Source organism: Mustelus asterias, chromosome 3 (assembly GCF_964213995.1).
Source record: "Mustelus asterias chromosome 3, sMusAst1.hap1.1, whole genome shotgun sequence".
Classification (NCBI taxonomy): Eukaryota; Metazoa; Chordata; class Chondrichthyes; order Carcharhiniformes; family Triakidae; genus Mustelus; species Mustelus asterias.
Genome location: NC_135803.1, coordinates 155,013,772 through 155,033,975, shown reverse-complemented (window position 1 = coordinate 155,033,975; position 20,204 = coordinate 155,013,772). Strand labels below are relative to the sequence as shown.

Here is a 20,204-nt window from a genome sequence, read left to right as displayed (position 1 = left end):
GGTAGATTAAACCAGGGCAGGACTTACTTAGTTAATGGCAGGGCGTTGGGGAGAGTTACAGAACAAAGAGATCTAGTGGTACAGGTTCGTAGCTCCTTGAAAGTGGAGTCACAGGTGGACAGAATGGTGAAGAAGGCATTCGGCATGCTTGGTTTCATCGGTCAGAACATTGAATACAGGACTTGGGACGTCTTGTTGAAGTTGTACAACACATTGGTAAGGCCACACTTGGAATACTGTGTACAGTTCTGGTCACCCTATTATAGAAAGGATATTATTAAACTAGGAAGAGTGCAGAAGAGATTTACTAGGATGCTACTGGGACTTGATGATTTGAGTTATAAGGAGAGGCTTGATAGACTGGGACTTTTTTCTCTGGAGTGTAGAAGGCTGAGGTGTGATCCTTTAGAGGTCTATAAAAATGAGGGGCATAGATCAGCTAGAAAGTCAATATCTTTTCCCAAAAGTAGGGGAGTCTAAAACTGGAGGGCATAGGTTTATGGTGAGAGGGGAGAGATACAAAAGTGTCCAGAGGGGCAATTTTTTCACATAGAGGGTGATGAGTGTCTGGAACAAGCTGCCAGAGGTAGTAGTAGAGGCGGGTACAATGTTGTCTTTTAAAAAGCATTTAGACAGTTACATGGGTAAGATGGGTATAGAGGGATATGGGCCAAATGCGGGCAATTGAGACTAGCTTAGGGGTTTTTAAAAAAAGGGCAACATGGACTAGTCGGGCCGAAGGGCCTGTTTCCATGCTGTAAACCTCTATGACTCTAAGATCGATTGAACATAGGACTATCCTGTTCTAAATGGTTCAAGAGCAGTGCTTTTACTCACTATGCTGTTAATGGAGCCCAGTTTTTAAAATAAATGTTTGTTCAGTCTCTGTTTTCCTTTTGGACTGGCTATTAATTAAGTTTCATGTAAGGTTAAGGATAACAATGTTTCTGTGCATGTTTTTTTTCTTAGATAAGTCTTGATGCTGTATTTCTAATGTGGTATGTTGTGTGTTTCAGCTTGACCCTAGCATCTATGAGAGCCTGCAAAAGGAGCGTGTTGAGGTTGGAGATGTGATTTACATTGAAGCCAATAGCGGGGCTGTGAAGGTAGAAACCTTTCTAAATGATTTCCAGAATGTAATTGCAATAGCGTTGTTGACATGGGATTAAATAGATTTTTAAAAATCCACATGTTGGTCTTTGACTGCAAGATTAATTGGGCGTTGTGCATCACCCCTCTGGTGCATTTGTTCATTGGGCAGGGAACAATTGGGGGTCAGGCTCCACGTTTAAATGCTTCTCAGAAAATTTGTTGAGATTTTCTTTCCCCAGAAAACTTGAAAATGGATAGGTTAGGTAACGTCAAAAGCTCAAATAAAAATAAGCTTGACAATTGATGGAAATTATGTGCAGATCATCAGTATTGGCTCAGTATTTTACTGTGTGGGTGTGCATGTGGGTGTGTGTAGATGTGGGTGCAAGGACATTGCTGGTTAATTCCAAATGTAAATAATGGAAAACCTAACCCCTGTTGGGAGATAGTAAGGTGCAAGAACAAGTTCACGTTGCTTGAGTCTTTTGTTTATTCATTTGTGGGACATGGCTGGCTGGCCAGTATTTATTGCCCTTTCCTAGTTGCCCTTGAACTGGTGGCTTGCTAGGCCACTTCAGAGCGCATTTGAGAGTCAACCACATTGCTGTGGCTCTGGAGTCACATGTAGGCCAAAGCAGGTAAGGACAGCAGATTTCCTTCCTTAAAGGACATTAGTGAACCAGATGGGTTTTTCCAACAATCGACAATGGCTTCATGGTCATCAGTAGATTCTTAATTCAAGGTTTTTTTAAAATTCAAATTCCACCAACTTCCGTTGCAAGATTTGAACCCGGGTCCCCAGAATATAAACTGAGTTTCTGGATTAATAGTCTAGCGATAATACCACTAGGCCACCACCTCCAAATGGCTTGAAGGGGTGTGGGAAAGCAAGTATTTTATGTTCGAAGGCAGTGCAAAAACTGAAAATTAAACTTTCTTGATCATATTGCTTTGTTTACACTCAAATGTGGGATTTTAAAAATCAACTTTGTTTTTTTTCTTTCATGGGATGTGGGAATAACTGTCTGAGGCCAACATATATTGCCCATCCCTAATTGCCTTTGATAGGGTGTGGTGAATATGGTCCTAACCATTTGTGGTTTAGGAGCTTAGACCTAGTCTGGTTTAAAGCCATGTCTTTCCTGGGCTGCAGAGAACTGGCTTGTGCTGTAATACAAGGTGGGCGGGGGGTGCTGGGAACGGCAAATGGAAGATTTTGATGCCATGTAAAATTCCTAGTTCTAAAGTGGTTTCAAAAAATGCTTCCCTGATGGGATAGTGATAAAGGAATGAGTAAAGTGAAGTCCAAGGCTCAATTTCCGGTCAGTGCTGCCATCAGGAAGGGAGTGTTATGGATGATAAATTTAGCCTCAATGCTCCTGGGGATAAAGAGACAAAAAGGTTGGCCAGGATGTTTACCTTTGATAACTATGCAGTGATTCCTGCTCAGAGTGTGCATGTGTGGACATGAGCGAAAGAGCAAATTGGGCTTGGCTGTGATGCTCAACACAGTTGAATAATGTACCAATGCAAAGTGTCTGGATTTAGCAGATGAAGGGTGCTTGCAGAGTGGTGCCTGGTCAGGTAGGGCCCATATTTTAGCAGCACCTTTAGAAGAGTGCAGGAAGGGAGAAAATTGGCACAGAGAAAAATTAATGCCTTCTCTTTTCAGTATTATTTTTAATCTATGCATTAGTCAATCATGGGAACAAGAGCTTTAAATGATTAAGAAAAGTTGCTGTACGTTTTATCAGAACAAGTTATCGCGTGTGGGGACATCCGGCTACAAAGTAACCGTAACATGTTCACTGAACTGTAGTTAATGTTATCTGTTGCATCAGTTTCTTTAGTAAGAATAGCAAATTTAGAGGTAGTATTATCTAGGGAAAAAAGAAGGCCGACTTGCTGGGAAGCTAAGTGGTTTTGGCAAGGATCGAGATGGGCAGGTGGGCTGGCTTTGCTTGCCAAAAATGAGAAAGACAGTTGCAATGTGTTGACAAAAGCCTGTCAATGCCATAATTGTGTGTCGGCAGCCTCCCCCATCTCCACTGTCTTTCTTTCAACCTGAAGTCTGTCAGGTAAGCTGACAGCGCACCTGTTTTATTCCCCCCTCATCCTGGACTTTTCTTCACAGAGGCAGGGCAGGTGTGATACGTACGCTACGGAATTTGACCTTGAAGCTGAAGAGTACGTTCCTCTGCCAAAGGGCGATGTCCACAAGAAGAAAGAGATCATACAGGACGTGACACTGCACGATCTAGATGTAGCAAACGCAAGACCGCAGGTAATGAATACAGCATTGCTCGGGCTCACTCTGCACCTCAGTCACTTAACACAAAAGAGAATAGCAAAAAAAAGTTAAAACATGAAATATGAAAAGCTTGCTTTGGGAAATGCATTATAGTTAAGAATACTAAAGTTAATAAATGCTTGTGTTTGCATCTGCACATTGCATTATATTGAACTTCCACAAAAGTGAATGAATGAATTTCTTTTAGATTTGTACTGGTTTGTTATGTCGGCAAATACAACAGCCATTCTGCGCCAGCAAGTTCTCTCAATCCAGCTAGTAAGCTGAGCGGTCAGATGATCATCTTTTGATGGTGATGGTTACGAGAGAGCTGTTGACCAGTGTGTCAAAGAGTCTTCCCATCCTCTCCATAAATGCCTTTGACATATTCAGTTTTCACCAGAATAGGCAAATAGGACCTGAGATTAACACCCCACCTGAAGGTCAGCACATCCAACAGGGTAACTAACACTCTGTTACTGTCTAGAACATGAGCACATGTTCTGGCGTGAGGCTTGAATCCACAACCTTCTAATTTAGCAATAGAATGAAACCGACTTGTGTCAAGCTGACACTCTAGGACTACCCCAGCTATCAGTTTAACATACTTGGACTTTGAAATTTGCTAATTTAGTATGATTGGAGCTGTAGAATTGTTATGTTCTTGTGGCCACTTTTGATTCTAACTTCAACCTTAGTTTGTGTTTACAGAATCCTGTGTATGTTAGTCTGTTTAGAAGTATTGTCCCTAGATTAGGTAGTGACAGGCAGCAAGGTTTTCTAAAGGGAACGTCACGTCTCGCCAACTTGATTGAATCTTTTGAAGAGGTGACAAAGATAATTGATGAGGGAAGGGCTGTGGATGTAGTTTATATGGACTTTAGTAAGGTGCTTGACAAGATCCCACATGGCAGACTGGTACAAAAACTAAAACCACATGGCATTTGGGGTGGACTGGCTGGATGGATACAGAACTGGCTTGGTTATAGAAGACAGAATGGAGATCTGTCGCTAGTGGTGTTCTGCAGGGATCAGTGCCGGGACCTCTGTTGTTTGTAGTATATATAAATGATCTGGAGGAAAATGTGGGGGGTCTGATTAGTAAGTTTGCAGATGACAAGATTGGTGGAGTTGCTGATAGCCAGAGGATACAACAGGATATAGATAGATTGGAGACTTGGGCACAGAAATGGAACTTTCTTTATTTTTATTAGAGGGGTTCGTATCCTACAGTAAAATATCGGTGCATAATTCAGGAATACACTCCAGTTCAGTTCTGGGGGAGTGGTGCATTGACACACATGGTGCTTTTTCGATTAAACATTTCACCTGCGTGTTTGGGTGGACATGATGGAACTCGTGGTACTGTTTGAAGAAGAGCAATGAGTTCTCCTGAGGTCCTGGCAGGTATTCCCCTCGACCTAACACCAAAGTACTTCAGCTGGATTGGTCAATTATTTCATTCTGTTTCTAGGGAGTTGTTGCTTTTGAATGGTTTTTTTCATTTACTTACGTTCCAAAATTAATTCACAATATAAAGCGAGATGTATTCAAACGTTTTGTCTTTGATGCATAATATGGAGCCTTTCGGTGACCATAAGTATGGTAGCCTTCTGTCTCGTAAGACAATGGTTTGCGTTGTGATCATCAACTCTTGTGTTAAAGCAGCTGGGACCATGGCGGATCAGCACATTTACTCATTGAGGGCTTACTGATTTGGTGGGTGGTGGATGATCAGTGGGACACGATGGTCCCTCCTATCATTGGACACAGCCTGAAGCACCTATCCTCTGCGCTATTCAAGTTGGGCTTATCACTGGTAACTCTTGCCTCCTATGTTGTGTTAACAGTCTGTAATGAAACTGGAGTATCCTCCAGTGCAAACTGGGCAAAACTTAGGGAGACCCTAGATAGCCTAAATGTCATGCACTCCCACTCAATCTGTCGGATTGAGTCCAAGAGAGTGCAAAGCACTAACTATGGCACTGGTTGCAGGAGTAGTTGGAAAGATGAAAGGCTCCCAGATTTTTAATCAGGTTTTTCTCCCGTAGCCTGCAACACTCCCAGGGTATCAACAAGACAGGTGGAGCTACTTAACCATCACTGGGAATTTGGTTTATGAGTGCCAGGGTGTGTCCCCATGCTGGTGGGTCTGCACATCTGGGAGATAAATGTCCTTTGACAATGGTCTTAGTTTCCATGTGTCATCATAGGGAGGCCGAGCTGAAGGCTTACTGCCTGGTTATAGAAACCCTACAGTGCAGAAGGAGGCCATTCGGCCCATCAGGTCTGCACCGACAACAATCCCACCCAGGCCCTAATCCCACAATTTTTACCCCGCTAATCCCTCTAACCTATGCATCCCGGGACACTAAGGGGCAATTTAGCATGGCCAATGCACCTAACCCGCACATCTTTGGACTGTGGGAGGAAACTGGAGCGCCCGGAGGAAACCCACTCAGACACGGGGAGAACATGCAAACTCCACACAGACAGTGACCCAAGCCAGAAATTGAACACAGGTCCCTGGAGCTGTGAGGCAACAGTGCTAACCACTGTGCCTCCCCGACTTGCCGATGGAGTGGCTGCGTACTGACAGAGAGAGACTTCACATTTGCCTCTCTCTCTTGTATTGCTGCTAGCCAGCGATGTAGGTGGAAAATGAACATACAAACAGATGAATTAGGAGTAGGCCACTCAGCCCCTTGAGCCTGCCCTGCCGTTCAATAAGATCATGGCTGATCTGATTGTAACCTTAACTCCACATTCCTGCCTACCCCTGATAACCTTTCAACCCTTGGTCAATCAAGAATATCTACCTATGCCTTAAAAATATTCAAAGATTTTGCTTCTGCTGCCTTTTGAGGAAGAGAGTTTCAAAGACTCACGACACTGAAATAAATAATTTCTCCATCCTAAATGAGCGATCCTTTATTTTTGAACCGTGATCTCTAGTTCTAGATTCTCTGAAAGGAGGAAACATCCAGTCCACATCCCTCCCTGTCAATACCTCTTAAAAGGTCACCTCTTACTCCTCCTAACCTAACCTCTCTGACCTTTCCTCATAAAACAACCCTCCCATTCCTGGTATTAGTCCAGTAAACTTTCTCTGAACCGCTTCTAATGCATTTACATCTTTCCTTGAATAAGTGCTGTATGTAATATTCCAGATATACTTACCAATGCCCTGTACAACTGAAGCATAACTTCCCTACCTTTGTAATCAATTCCCCTCACAATAAATGATAACATTCTATTAGCTTTCCTAATTACTTGTTGCACTTGTATCCTAGCCTTTTGTGATTTATGCAGTAGGACACCCAGATCCCTCTGCACCTCAGCTCTGCAATCTCTCACCATTTGGATAACAAGCTTCTTCTTTATTCTTCCTGCCAAAATAGACAATTTCACATTTACCCAGCTATACTCCATTTGCCATATTTTTGTCCACTCACTTAACGTATGTCTCTTTGTAGCCTCCTTATGTGCGCTTCACAATTTACTTTCCTACCGATCTGAGTTGTCAGCAAATTTAGCAACCATATCTTCATACTTTCTAATCAGTAATTTATATCAATTGTAAGTGGAGACTTCAGCACCGATCCCTGTGACATACCACTTTCATATCCTGCCAACCAGAAAAAGAGCCACTTATGCCAACTGTTTCCTGTTAGCCAGCCAATCTTCAATCTATGCCAATATGTCACCCCTTACACCATGAGCTATTATTTTCCACAGTAACCTTTGGCGTGGCACCTTATCATATTCCTTCTCGACGTCTAAGGACAGTACATCCACCGGCTGCTTCCCTTTATCCACAACACGCGTGGCTCCTTCAGAGAACTCTAGTAAATTGGTAAAGCATGAATTCCCTTTCACAAAACCATGTTGGCTCTGCCTGATTGGCTTCAGTTTCTCCAAGTGTCCTGATATAACATCTTAAATAAAGGCTTCTAAGGAGAAGTAAACTAGCGTTCACATGGTAACTGTCTTGAGGGCGGTGACTGTCTGGAATGCACTGGTTGGGAGGGTGGTGGAGGCGGGATGCCTCACATCCGTTAAAAAGTACCTGGATGAGCACTTGGCCATAACATTCAAGGATAGGGGCCAAGTGCTGGCAAGTGGGATTAGGTGGGCAGGTCAGGGCCTTTCATGTGTCGGTGCAGACTCGATGGGCCAGAGGGCCTCTTCTGCACTAGTATTCTGTGATTCTTCACCCACACATCAGACGCATCACATCAACTTGTTGGGCACATGATGACCAGTTAAGTTTAAATTCAGGTTCCTGTTAATTAACATATATTGCAAGTAGCTGATATTAACTTTGCTGATCTGATTTAGAATTTATTTAGCATAGCCATGGTGTCTGAAAGCAACCCTTTCCAAATCTCCAGGCTTGTAGAATTCAAACAAGACAAACTAGTGGTGTGGTGTTGAGAACTGTCTTCCTGCATACCTAACCAATGTCAGCACAGGGTTTAAGTGTGATTCTCCACAGGTAATCAATTAGCAATAGTCCAGTGTCTCAGGTCTGATTTAAACCCAAGAAATTGTAAACTTGTCCTCTTCAATCTAATACCAGCAAGGACTGAGTGAGCTGCACTCTCACCTCATCACCTCAAACTCCACTCTGAGATATGAACAAAAATGGTCCTTCAGATAAAATGTTAAAGCAAGTCCTTGTCGGTGGCACAGTGGTTAGCACTGCTGCCTCACAGCGCCAAGGACCCGGGTTCAATTCCCAGCTTGGGTCACTGTCTGTGCGGAGTCTGTACGTTCTCCCCGTGTCTGCGTGGGTTTCCTCCAGGTGCTCCAGTTTCCTCCTCCAATCCAAAAGACGTGCTGGTTAGGTGCATTGGCCATGCTAAATTCTCCCTCAGTGTACCCGAACAGGCACTGGAGTGTGGGGACTAGGGGATTTTCACAGTAACTTCATTGCAGTGTTAATGTAAGCCTACTTGTGACACTTAAAAATGAACTTTAAATGTCTGAATTTATATGGAGGTTTGAAGATGGACCACTGAGAGTTGAAATGGAAATTGAAATCACCACGGGTGAATAGAAGATTGCAAAGGCTAATGGAAGATGGCATGAGGCTATTTTGATCAGAAACTCTAGGTAGGGTTTGGGGAGCAGTAGAAAAAGAGGATTTTATGGGAGAAATGAGGGGTAAAACAAAGTGAGATATTCAAAGGAGCCAAAGGAATAGTGATGCACCAAAGTCCAATGGTATGGTCTAGGGACAGCCATTGCAATGATTTGGGCAAGGCAGGTGGTGAATCAAATTCAGTTAGTGGCAAGGTGTCACCACTCATGAATCAGGTTTCCATTGGAGTCATGACATCAGTGAAATCCATAATCAGGTCATGGATGGCAGAGGCACTTGTTCACAAGTGAGCCTATAACCTGAAGTGAAATGCAGAGAGAGATGATCATTGATCCAGTGGCAGAATCCAATGGGAACAAGCACCTATTCTGTGTATACTAACTTTACAGTGCAATTTCAAGTTTATTATCTTTATTACATGTTGACTAAACGATCTTGCCTTTCCACTTTTTTATTTCAGATTTCCAGCTTTTGAATTTCTTGTCTTTTTATCTCTGCGATTTCTATTTAAGTGTTCCAGATATAGTCCCTGACTTTCAGTGGGTTCTACCAGGGCTGATTTGACTTTGGTTCTTAATTTGTGTTGATCCAGGGAGGCCAGGACATCCTTTCCATGATGGGCCAGCTAATGAAACCAAAGAAGACCGAAATCACAGGTGCGTCTCACAGCGAATGCTGAACACAGCCCTAAATTTAAAATGCAGTTTTCCTGAGGACCCAAGCACTTGCTGTCTGTGTCCCTTTGATCAGAGTGTCCTTGTGCAGGTTTCAGATTATGGGCATGCAACCCATCGCATGACATCCGTGAGATTCTGATAACCTATAAACTGGAATCTCCTCATTATACATGAAAAGGGAATTGTAAAAGCTGTTAAATCTAAAGCCCTTCATTCTCGACAATCCAATATCCAATTCAACTTCAAAACCTCAAAGAATCTCCAAATTTCTTTTCACCTTTATGGTAATTTTTGTTTTTTTTTAAACACACTGGTGCAGAAATGTGGACATTTAAGGAAGCAGCCAAATTGATAGAAATTCTGTGTTTAGTTAGAACATATCATGGTGAAATGTTTTGTATTTTAGTAGGTTGTCAGAATTTGGAGCACAGTTCCATAGATTTGTATTTCTTTTAAACACCAGAAGTGAATACTAATTTCTGTGTGCATAAGAAGAATCTGAAGCCAAGCAAAGGCCTGTCGTATCTTGTCATCTAACATTCTGAATGCCTCGAAAGTCTTTGTCTTTATTAGCTGACTGAGTAGATGATTCAAAACCTTTAAGATTCTGAGTAAAGAACATATTAATATGTTTAAATGTACTTTGTGTTAATTTAAATTTACGCCCTACTGCTCTGACTTACTTTGAAGTCATATTAGAATCATGGAAGTTATAGCACAGAAGGAAATCACTCATCCCATTCCGCCTGTGGCAGTATTAACACTTCATCTGAAGCAATCTGCTCTAATCCCTTTTCCCTGTATCCTTTCATTCTCTTCCTTTTCAAAATTTGTCTAATTCCATTTTAGAGATGTTGTACTTTCTACTTCAGTAACCACTTGTGGTAAAATATTCCATGTTTTACAGTACTGCGGGTGGGTTATTCTAACTTTCCCCTTCATATTTCCAGTGATAATTTTATGTACCATTTGATATCTTGCACCCCTGAGCAAAGTCACCCCATAACCACCTCTCTTATCAGAATTTAAGCTCCTCTAATTTTTCTCATAAGCTGTCCCTTTGCATTTGGGATCAGTCTAATTGGCTTTCAGTACAATCCCTTCTCTTCTGCTCCTTTGCCCACTCGAGTATCCTCAAGTATATCAGTCTGACTAATACATTCACTCCCTCCACCACCAATGCACAGTGGCAGCAGTGTGTACCATCTCAAAGATGCACTGCAGCAACTCACCAAGTCTCCTTTGACAGTACCTTTCAAACCTGCAAGCTGTACCAACTAGGACAGGAAACCTGGGAACACCTGCAAGTTCTCTCCAAACCTCATGCCATCCTGACTTCGAAGTATATTGCTATTTCTTCACAGTAGCTGGGTCAAACTCTTGGAACTCCCTTCCAAGTAGTACTCTGGATATACCTGTAGAAGATGGACTGCAGCATTTAAAGAAGGCAGCTCAGCATCACCTTCACAAAGGCAATTAGGAATGGGCAACAAAGCAGGCCTTCCCAGCAACACCCACATCCCAGGAAAGAAAATATTTTTCAAAAATTCTCTGCATGGAAAATCTCCAGTATGAACTCTACAGACTTTTATCTAGTGTTCTATTTGTTTTTTTAAACTTCTTCATATTGGCTGACCGTGGAAATGATGAATCCATTGTTCTTCCCAGGTGCCTTTCTAAGTTGCTCTTTACCAGTTTGGCCTCTCCATTATATGCTATGTTGATAACTTTATTGTCTAATATACCAAAACTTTACATTTGTCAATATTGCTATTTGCCTGCCCAATTGTACATCTCACCTAAATTTCTCTGCAAGGAATGAATTCATCTTCCACTCCTGTAGTTTGACCTTCAGATTTAACCAGCCCAAGTTTGGTTTCTGCCTCTGCATCCAAGATAATCTATACACTAAACACTGTAATGGGGTTGTACTTGCTTTTATAACACTTATTTTATCGAGTCCCATGTTCTGCCCTGAATTTTCATGGTGCTTAGTTTTATTATGAAGCTTGACACTTTGCCAATAGTTTTCTATACTTTTGGGAGTTCTCTTAATGCTTTGTGGAGTTTTGAGCCTGGCATTATGTAGCGTTTTTTTGTGAAGACCTTGGCTTCCACACGATAGGGCAACTGTACCAGAGGGTAGTTGGGTGACCTGATTTATTGAGAGGATCAACTCAAAATCACAATTACTTACTTCCCTCCCTTTCTTTTCCAGGCGGGAGCTTCTGCTTTCACTAAGATTGGAACCTGTGTGTGTATGGGATCATATCCCGGAACTGGAATCCTTAGACTGCATGCACACTCTTTTCAGTTCAGATTTCTATTCTCCTCCCTGCTCCAATTTTGTACTTTCTGTCCTTCTCTTGAGGATGCTTGGACTGAGTACCAAGATTGTCTTTGGTTATATTGCCACATGGCCTTTCTTTTGATGTATTAGCCTTATTAAAAGATTAACAGGTAGGACAGTAGAGAAACAATGGCAATCATTTAAGGGGACATCCCGTAACTCTCAGCAAAGATATGTTCCATTGAGGAAGAAAGACTCTAGAAGAAGGGTGCACCATTCGTGGCTAACGAAGGGAGATAAAGTTAGATAGTATCAAATTGAAAGAAAAATAATACAATACTTAGTGTTAGGTCAGAAGATTTAACAGATTTTAGAAATAAGTAAATAATTGCACAAAAAAAATTTAAATTGGAGTATGGGAGAAAGCTAGCTTGAAATATAAAAACAGATAGCAAGAGTTCCTACAAATATTTTAAAAAGGAAAAGGGCAACTGAAGTGAGTATTGATCTATAAGAGGGCGAAACCAGAGAATTAATGAGGGAATGACAGAAGCACTGAACATTTTATGTCCATCTTCATTGTAGAAGACACAAAAAACATGCCAAGAATGCTTGAAAATTAAAAGGTTAAAGGGTGAGAGGAACTTAAAACTTCTATTACCAGAAGGATGTGGAGGCTTTGGAGAGGGTACAGAAAAGGTTTACTAGGATGTTGTCTGGGTTGAAGGGTATTAGCTATGAGGAGAGATTGGACAAACTTGGTTTGTTTCCACTTGAATGTTGGAGACTGAGGGGCCACCTGATAAGTTTACAAAATTCTGAGGGGCATGGATAGAACGATGGTCGGAGTCTTTTTCCCAGCTTAGAAATGTCAATTACTCAGGGACGTGGGTTTAAGGTAAAAAGGGGAAAGTTTAAAGGAGGTGAGAGGTAGGTTTTTTTACACCGAGGGTGGTAAGTACCTGGATTGCACTGCCAGAGAAGGTGATAGAAGCAGATACAATAGCAAAGTTTAAGAGGAATCTTGAATAGTAGAGAATAGAGGGATACGGACTCCATAGAGGCAAAAGGTCTTCAGTTTAGAAAGTTTTCATGTATTGGCACAGGCTTTGTGGGCTGAAGGGCCTATTCATGGTCTGTACTGTTCTTTGTTCTAATTACAATCACTAGGTTAAAGATACTGGGAAAGCTATTTGAACTAAAAGTTGACAAGTCCCCTGGACCTGTTGGCTTTCATCCTAGGGTCATAAAAGAAGTGGCTGCAGTGACGATAGATGCATTGGTGGTGATATTCCAAAATTCCCTAGATTCTGGAAGGTACCAAAGGATTGGAAAATTGCTAATTGGGGTGGCACGGTGGTTAGCACTGCTACCTTACAGTGCCAGGGACCTGGGTTTGATGTCTGGCTTGGGTCACTGTCTGTGTGGAGTATGCATGTTCTCCCCGTGTCTGCATGGGTTTCCTCCGGGTGCTCCGATTTCCTCCCACAGTCCGAAAGATGTGCTGGATAGGTGCAGTGGCCATGCTAAATTCTCCTTCAGTGTATCCAAACAGGCACCGGAGTGTGGCGACTGGAGGATTTTCACAGTAACTTCATTGCAGTGTTAATGTAAGCCTACTTGTGACACTAATAAATAAACTTAAACTTTAATGTAATACCTCTATTCAAGCAATAAGGAGCCAAAAAGCAGGAAACTATAGGCCTGTTAGCCTAAAGTCTTTCATGGAGAAATTGCTGGAACCCATACTTAAGATGGTAATAGGACATTTGGAAAATTATACAATCAGGCAGGATCAGCATGGTTTTGAGAGTGGGAAATCAAGTTTGACTAATTTATTTGAATTCTTTGAGGAAGTAACAAGCAACGTGGATAAAGGGGAACCTGCAGATGTGATGCACTTGAATTTCCACATCAAATGATACTTCACAAGATGAGAGCTCATGGTGTATGGGGTAACATATCAGCATAGATAGAGAATAGGTTAGCTAACACGGAACAGAGTAGGGATAAATGGGTCATTTTCAAGTTGGCAAGCTGTTACTAGTGAAGTGCCACAGAGATCTGCGCTGGGGCCCCAAATATTTACAATCTATATCAATGACATGGATGAAGAAATTGAATGTATTGAATTGTTGATGAGACAAAGGTAGGAAAGTAAGTTGTCAAGAAGATGTAGGGCAGAATTTTACCGGCACGACCGCCCAAGGTTCGTACGATCCCACCCGAGGCCAACGGAGAGTGCCGTTCTCTAAGCCTCACGCGCCCCTGGAATCGGGGCAGGTGTGCCAGTAAAATTTTGACCATAGTGTCTACAGAGGGATTTAGAATCATAGAAATCATAGAAACCCTACAGTGCAGAAGGAGGCCATTCGGCCCATCGAGTCTGCACCGACCACAATCCCACCCAGGCCCTACCCCCACATATTTACCCGCTAATCCCTCTAACCTACGCATCTCAGGGGCAATTTTAACCTGGCCAATCAACCTAACCCGCACATCTTTGGACTGTGGGAGGAAACCGGAGCACCCGGAGGAAACCCACGCAGACACGAGAAGAATGTGCAAACTCCACACAGACAGTGACCCGAGCCGGGAATCGAACCCGGGTCCCTGGAGCTGTGAAGCAGCAGTGCTAACCACTGTGCTACCGTGCCGCCTCAATGACCTTAGATGGGTTAATTGGACAAAAAATTGGCAGATGGAGTATAATGTGGGAAAATGTGAACTTTTCCACTTTGGAAGGAAGAATAGAACAAAAATATTATTTGAATAATAGAATGTAGAACTCTACAATAAAGAGGGATTTGGGCGCCCTGGTAAATGAATCACAAAAAGTTGGTATGCAGGTGCAGCAAGTAATTAGGAACAGAAATGGAATGTTGGTGTTTATTGCGAGGGGAATGAAATATAAAAGCAGGGAAATTATGCAAAGGTTGAACAGGGCATTGGTGAGCCCACATCTGGAATACTGTGTACAGTCTCGCTCTCCTTTCTTAAGAAGATGTATAATTGCATTAGAAGCAGTTCAGCGAAGGTTCATTCAACTGATTCCTGGAGTGAAGAGGAAAGGTGGAATAGGCTGGGCCTTTACTCACTGGAGTTCAGAAGAATGAGGTGATCCGATGGAAACATTACGAGACCCTGAGGGAACTTGACAGGGTGCAGTCTGAGAGGATGTTTCCCCTTGTGGGGAAATCATGAACCAGGGGATATATTTTAAAAATTAAGGGTCTCTCATTTAAAACTGAGAAAGAGAAATAATTTCTCTGAGGGTTATGAGTTTGCAGAATTCTCTTTCCAGAGAACAAAGGAGGCTGGGCCATTGAATATATTCCAGGCAGAGTGAGATTTTTAATCTCTATATAATCAAGAGTTATGGGAGGGAGGCAGGAAAGTGGAGTTGGGGTCACAATCAGATCAGCCGTGATTTTACTGGATGGCAGAGTAGGTCGCAGGCTGAATAGTGTATTCCTGCTTCTCATTCATTTGTTTTTGTCTTAACAAAGTGTTCAACCACAGAGGAAACTCCAGGCAAACCCATTTCAGTCATAATCCAATCTGTCCACCAGTGGTCATTGGATGGAGCTCTGAAACCAGTCTTTTTTTTCTTTTGCGATCCCTAAGGTATCGAGGCCGATTGTAATGCTTCAAATGAACATAAAAATCTTCATGTCTGTATAGCCTAGCGTCACGCTATATAGGACATTGTGGCAGTCACTGTATAATGTGTCTCATGAAGCATGGGGAGGTGGGTTGGTGATGTACTTGGCTGCACCCTGGCTGGGAAAAAAGGTCCTTTTGCATGTTTGTATGATTCAGTACCAAAGAAAAACCTTTTTAAAAAATTATTTCTCACTTCCTAAAATTAGAAAGTAACTTTTGCATTGCAGACAAACTGCGAGGTGAGATTAACAAGGTTGTGAACAAATACATCGATCAAGGCATCGCTGAACTGGTACCAGGGGTTCTTTTCATCGATGAAGTTCCTATGCTCGACATTGAATGCTTCACTTATCTACACCGAGCACTCGAGTCCACCATTGCTCCCATCGTTATTTTTGCTACGAATAGAGGAAACTGTGTTGTCCGGTAAGTCGCGCATAGAGCTCGAAATTTATTCCTCGTGATCCCCCCCTTCATAAATGAAGGAGATATCTCTTTATCTCCACTGCCTGGGAGGTATTCTCCCACCTGTTACAAAATCTATCACATGAGTTATTTAAAGAAAACCCACTCCACTCGATTATCACCCTCCGCTGAAAATGGAACTCTATCTTGGAGTATTTTTCAAGGCAGGATTAACATATATACACAAAGTGCTGAATCAACAGCAAAAGATTGTAGCGTGGAAAGAATTTGGTCCTGTCCCATAAGAGAGGGTCAGTTCAGGAAGACTGTTAATCCATTACCGCATCTAATTGTTCTTTAAATGCTTCCAGGATTTGGCTCCACTTCCCCTACCTTGCAGTATAGTTCATCTGCTGATTGCTCTTTGTGAATAACTTCTCAAAATTGCCATTTCCTAGTTTGAACCGTGCCTCCTGTCCTGGTGTCACAGTTCAGATTAAAATAGCTTGGATTTACCTTTCCTGTGCTGATAATGATCTGATAGACAATTCAATCACCTTGTGGATGCATCCTTTCAGAGTTGAAAACCCAAGAATCTTACTTTGCGGTTCAGTTCTGTAATAGCACAGATCAATCTCATGGCACTTTTTTGATTAGTCTCCAGGGTTTGAATGTATCCTGCATGTCTTGGAGTGCTTTGCGAAATCATAGGAAGGATATAATTGATATAATGAGAGGTTGGAGCGATGACTTGCTTATCCGAAATACAAGCAATCAGGAAAGCTTAAGGAAATGAAGTTTGTTTTCGTTTTGGGAAGCCTTTGGAGAAACTTAAGTTGAGTTTTTCCAGGGTTATAAAGGGAATTTATAAAACTGATTCAGACAAATGACTCCCTGTGGTGAAGGATCAATTTGCAGCTTAAACTGGGGAAATTGGGTGAGAGCGAGCGAGTGAGTGAGGGAAGTCTGAAGGGCTACTTTCCTGCAGCTTTGAATTAGCACCATTAATAGCTTCACAAGCCAGTTAGGTATTTTGTAAGAGGTGGTGGACATGGTCAGAAGGAAGGTAGATGAAATTAATATTTTTCATATGTGGGTTGATTGTACTTCGTCCTGATCATCAATTTAATTACATGTATTTTTCTTGGTGGAGGTTCCCATCCACCGGACAAGCTAGTTTAAACCTACCCCAACGGTATCAGCAATTCTCCCTGCAAGTACATTGATGCCAATCCTGCTAAGATGTAAGATGTGGCTTGTGCTACCAAATAAACCTGTTGGACTTTAACCTGGTGTTGTGAGACTTCTTACTGTGTTTACCCCAGTCCAATGCCAGCATCTCCACATCAAGATGTAACCCGTCCAGCTTGTCATAGAGTTTTACAGCACAACTAAAGGACCATTGGCCCATCATGTCTGTGCCAGCCATCAAGCACTTGCCTATTCTAATCCCATTTTCCAGCACTTGGTCTGTAACCTTGTGTGCTTTGGTTCACAATATATGGATCAGGAAGGCCATTTGGTCCATCTAAATAAATCTACCTGGAAACAGCCTAAAGTTTCCCACTGCAACGCCCACTTGTTTCTTCAATGCTTTACCCCCATCTAGAAGACATAGTGGGCCTCCCGGCAAACTCTGTGCCTTTGTAATCTCAATAATAGCATCAGCTGACAACCCACTTCTTGAAACCATGACAAGACTGTTTGTATTCCAAGGAGCACCCATTCTGAAATCAGATAACTCAGTGAGGTGCACCTGTGATCTTCCTGACCTGTGTAGCTTAATACCACCTTAATACCACCTTAATACCAATGATAGCCAAGTTCCACAAACATGAGGATGGCCACAACCAGGATCTTGGTTCATGTCACACTACATGTAACCCCCACCATTTGGCCTGGGCTTGCAAAACCTTACTAACTGTCCTGACTTGAGACAATTCACGCTCCTTTAACCTGTGATTATCCCCCTCTCCACTCGCACTGTCTGTACCTGTAAAGACTTGATTACCTGTAAAGACTCACATTCCAACCATCATCTTGCAATTGCCTCTCTGTCTATATATGCCATGTTTGTGAACCCACCTCTCCACTCACCTGATGAAGGAGCAGCGCTCCAAAAGCTCGTGATTCCAAATAAACCTTTTGGGTTTTAACCTGGTGTTGTGAGACTTCTTACCGTGCCCACCCCAGTCCAACGCCGACATCTCCACATCATTAATCCCAGCTGATATAGTGGGTGGGTGGGGAATGATGGTTGCCCTCGATGCTGTCACACATTTGGATTGAAGAGTTTCCAGCTAACCTGAAGACTTGAGTACCGTGGCATGGTAACTGGCACAGTTGTGTGTCTTGCCAATTACATAGAAACCCTACAGTACAGGAAGAGGCCATTTGGCCCATCGAGTTTGCACCGACCACAATCCCACCCAGGCCCTATCCCCATATCCCTACATATTTTACCCACTAATCCCTCTAACCTACGCATCTCAGGGCACTAAGGGGCAATTTTTTTAGCATGGCTAATCAACCTAACCCGCACATCTTTGGACTTTGGAATTATGCGATCATGTCTGCTAATTAAATTTTCAGAGGTTTTGTTGGCCAAGGGAATGGCTGGAACAGATAGGAGATTCCTGTGATGTGTTGACATGGCACCATCTAGTGGCTCAGTTCTCCTTTTTATAACATTCTCTTCCACAAAAACAAAGATTTCTTTGAACTCCAGCTGTGTTAGCATCGAGATGGATTGAGTCTACTTGAAATTTTAATCTATATGTAAATTTAATGTAATACAATTAACTAAATGGAATTACTGGGACTTGACAGCTTTTACATACAATTTATAATTCAATTCATAATCTAAATGGGAAATGGTCTATTTAAATGGCTGTTCTATTACTTTTTTTTTAAAAGAAGAAAAGCTTTATTCCGAAAGTGATGTGGAAATTCAGGCATGTTGCCAAATGATCTGTAGCTTTCATCCAGTTATGGTCTGTTCATTAAAATGAGCCTCGTGTTGCTTTTTCCAGGGGTACAGAGGATATTGTGTCACCTCACGGAATTCCACTCGATCTTTTGGACCGAGTCATGATCATCAGGACAATGTTGTACACTCCAGATGAGATGATGCAGGTAGGAACTACTTCTTGGATGTGAATGTTGTGTGGCGGAGGGAGAAAGTTGCCTTTGTCTTTACTGGTGCCCTTACAGGAATTCACCTATGCTTCCTGAGGTGCCTGCAACCTTGGATATATCACCCAAAGTAACTATGTGAATGCTGACAGGCTACTGGGGACATGGTGGGGCTGATGGAATTGTCCCCTCTTCCGCGCACCCCCCCCCCCCCCCCCCCCAAACTCCCCCTTGTCCTGTCACATTTTTATTAAAAGACAGAATTCTGTGGCTGCAGGAAATCTGAAATAAAAACAGCAAAGGTTGAAAGTACTCAGCAGATCAGGTAGTGTCTCTAGAAAAGTTAACATTTCAGGCTAATGGCCTTTCCTCAGGTCACTGATCTGATACGATCTCACAAACGTTGCCTTATTTGCTGAATATTTCCAGCATTTTCTTTTTTTTTATTCACCTTTACCTGAACTTTGAAAAGTAAGTAATAAAGTTTGTTTATTTAATCTCAAGTAAGGCTTACATTAACACTGCAATGAAGTTACTGTGAAATTCCCCTAGTCACCAAAGTCCGGCACCTGTTCGGGTCAATGCACCTAACCAGCCCATCTTTCAGACTGTGGGAGGAAACCGGAGCACCCTGAGGAAACCCACGCAGACACGGGGAGAACGTGCAAACTCCAACAGACAGTGACTCAAGCCGGGAATCAAACTCGGGTCCCTGGCGCTGTGAGGCAGCAGCGCTAACCACTGTGCTACCGTGCCTTGAAAAAATTGAAAACTAAATGAAGGAATATGAGTATCGTAAAGGCAGATGGGGAGAGACATAGAAGAGTATGAAGATAAATAAAGTAGAAGTTACAGAAGCATTGAGAATGTGAAAACGATTCAGATGGCGGTATGGCAGAAAAGTTTGAGAGCATTGCAGAAAAACGAGTTGAAAGCAATAGGAATAGCAAGAGATACAGAGTGACACAAAACACTGGGGACAATGAAGGAAGAGAACATTTCTTTGAATTTTTCTCTGGGAGATGTGCTAGATTCCATCATACAGTTGTCCAGTACATAGCCTTAATACCCCTGTTACAAAAACAGATCCCTGATTCTTCATGAGACCTTCAGTTTGGTTTCTAGTTTATGGTGATACTTGTACAAAAATCACAAAGCATTGAATTTTGTATGATTGTCTTTAATTGCCTCAAGTTGAACTTATCTATAGTCAATCAATAATTGCTTCAGATGCAAGCAAGATGTGAGAGGAAAAATCTGTGTTACTTGTACTTAGTGTTCTTTCACAGCGCAAGCAGAGATGGGTGAACATTTATAAACCCACCCTCACTCTGTACTGAAACCTCAGCGACAGCAATTTCTTCTGTCCTCTGGTATTCCAGCCTTAGTGTTGGAATTCACTGTCGCTGGGTCAAAATCCTGTAGCTGCTTTCCTAACATCACGGTGGGAGCAGCACATGGACTGATTTGATTTGGTTTGATTTATTATTGTCACATGTATTAGTAGTATACAGTGAAAAGTATTATTTCTTGCACGCTATA

At 42.3% G+C, this 20,204-nt stretch overlaps 1 protein-coding gene across 1 annotated transcript in view; it reads left to right on the top strand.

Annotated features, from left to right (window-relative positions):
• The window catches only part of ruvbl1 (RuvB-like AAA ATPase 1), a 53,218-nt gene that overhangs the window by 15,540 nt on the left and 17,474 nt on the right, over positions 1-20,204 (top strand). The window contains exons 5-9 of the mRNA XM_078209989.1: positions 1,017-1,106; positions 3,227-3,376; positions 9,082-9,145; positions 15,350-15,548; positions 18,560-18,662. Coding sequence (XP_078066115.1) covers positions 1,017-1,106; positions 3,227-3,376; positions 9,082-9,145; positions 15,350-15,548; positions 18,560-18,662 — 606 coding nt within the window. The remainder of the gene's footprint in view (positions 1-1,016; positions 1,107-3,226; positions 3,377-9,081; positions 9,146-15,349; positions 15,549-18,559; positions 18,663-20,204) is intronic.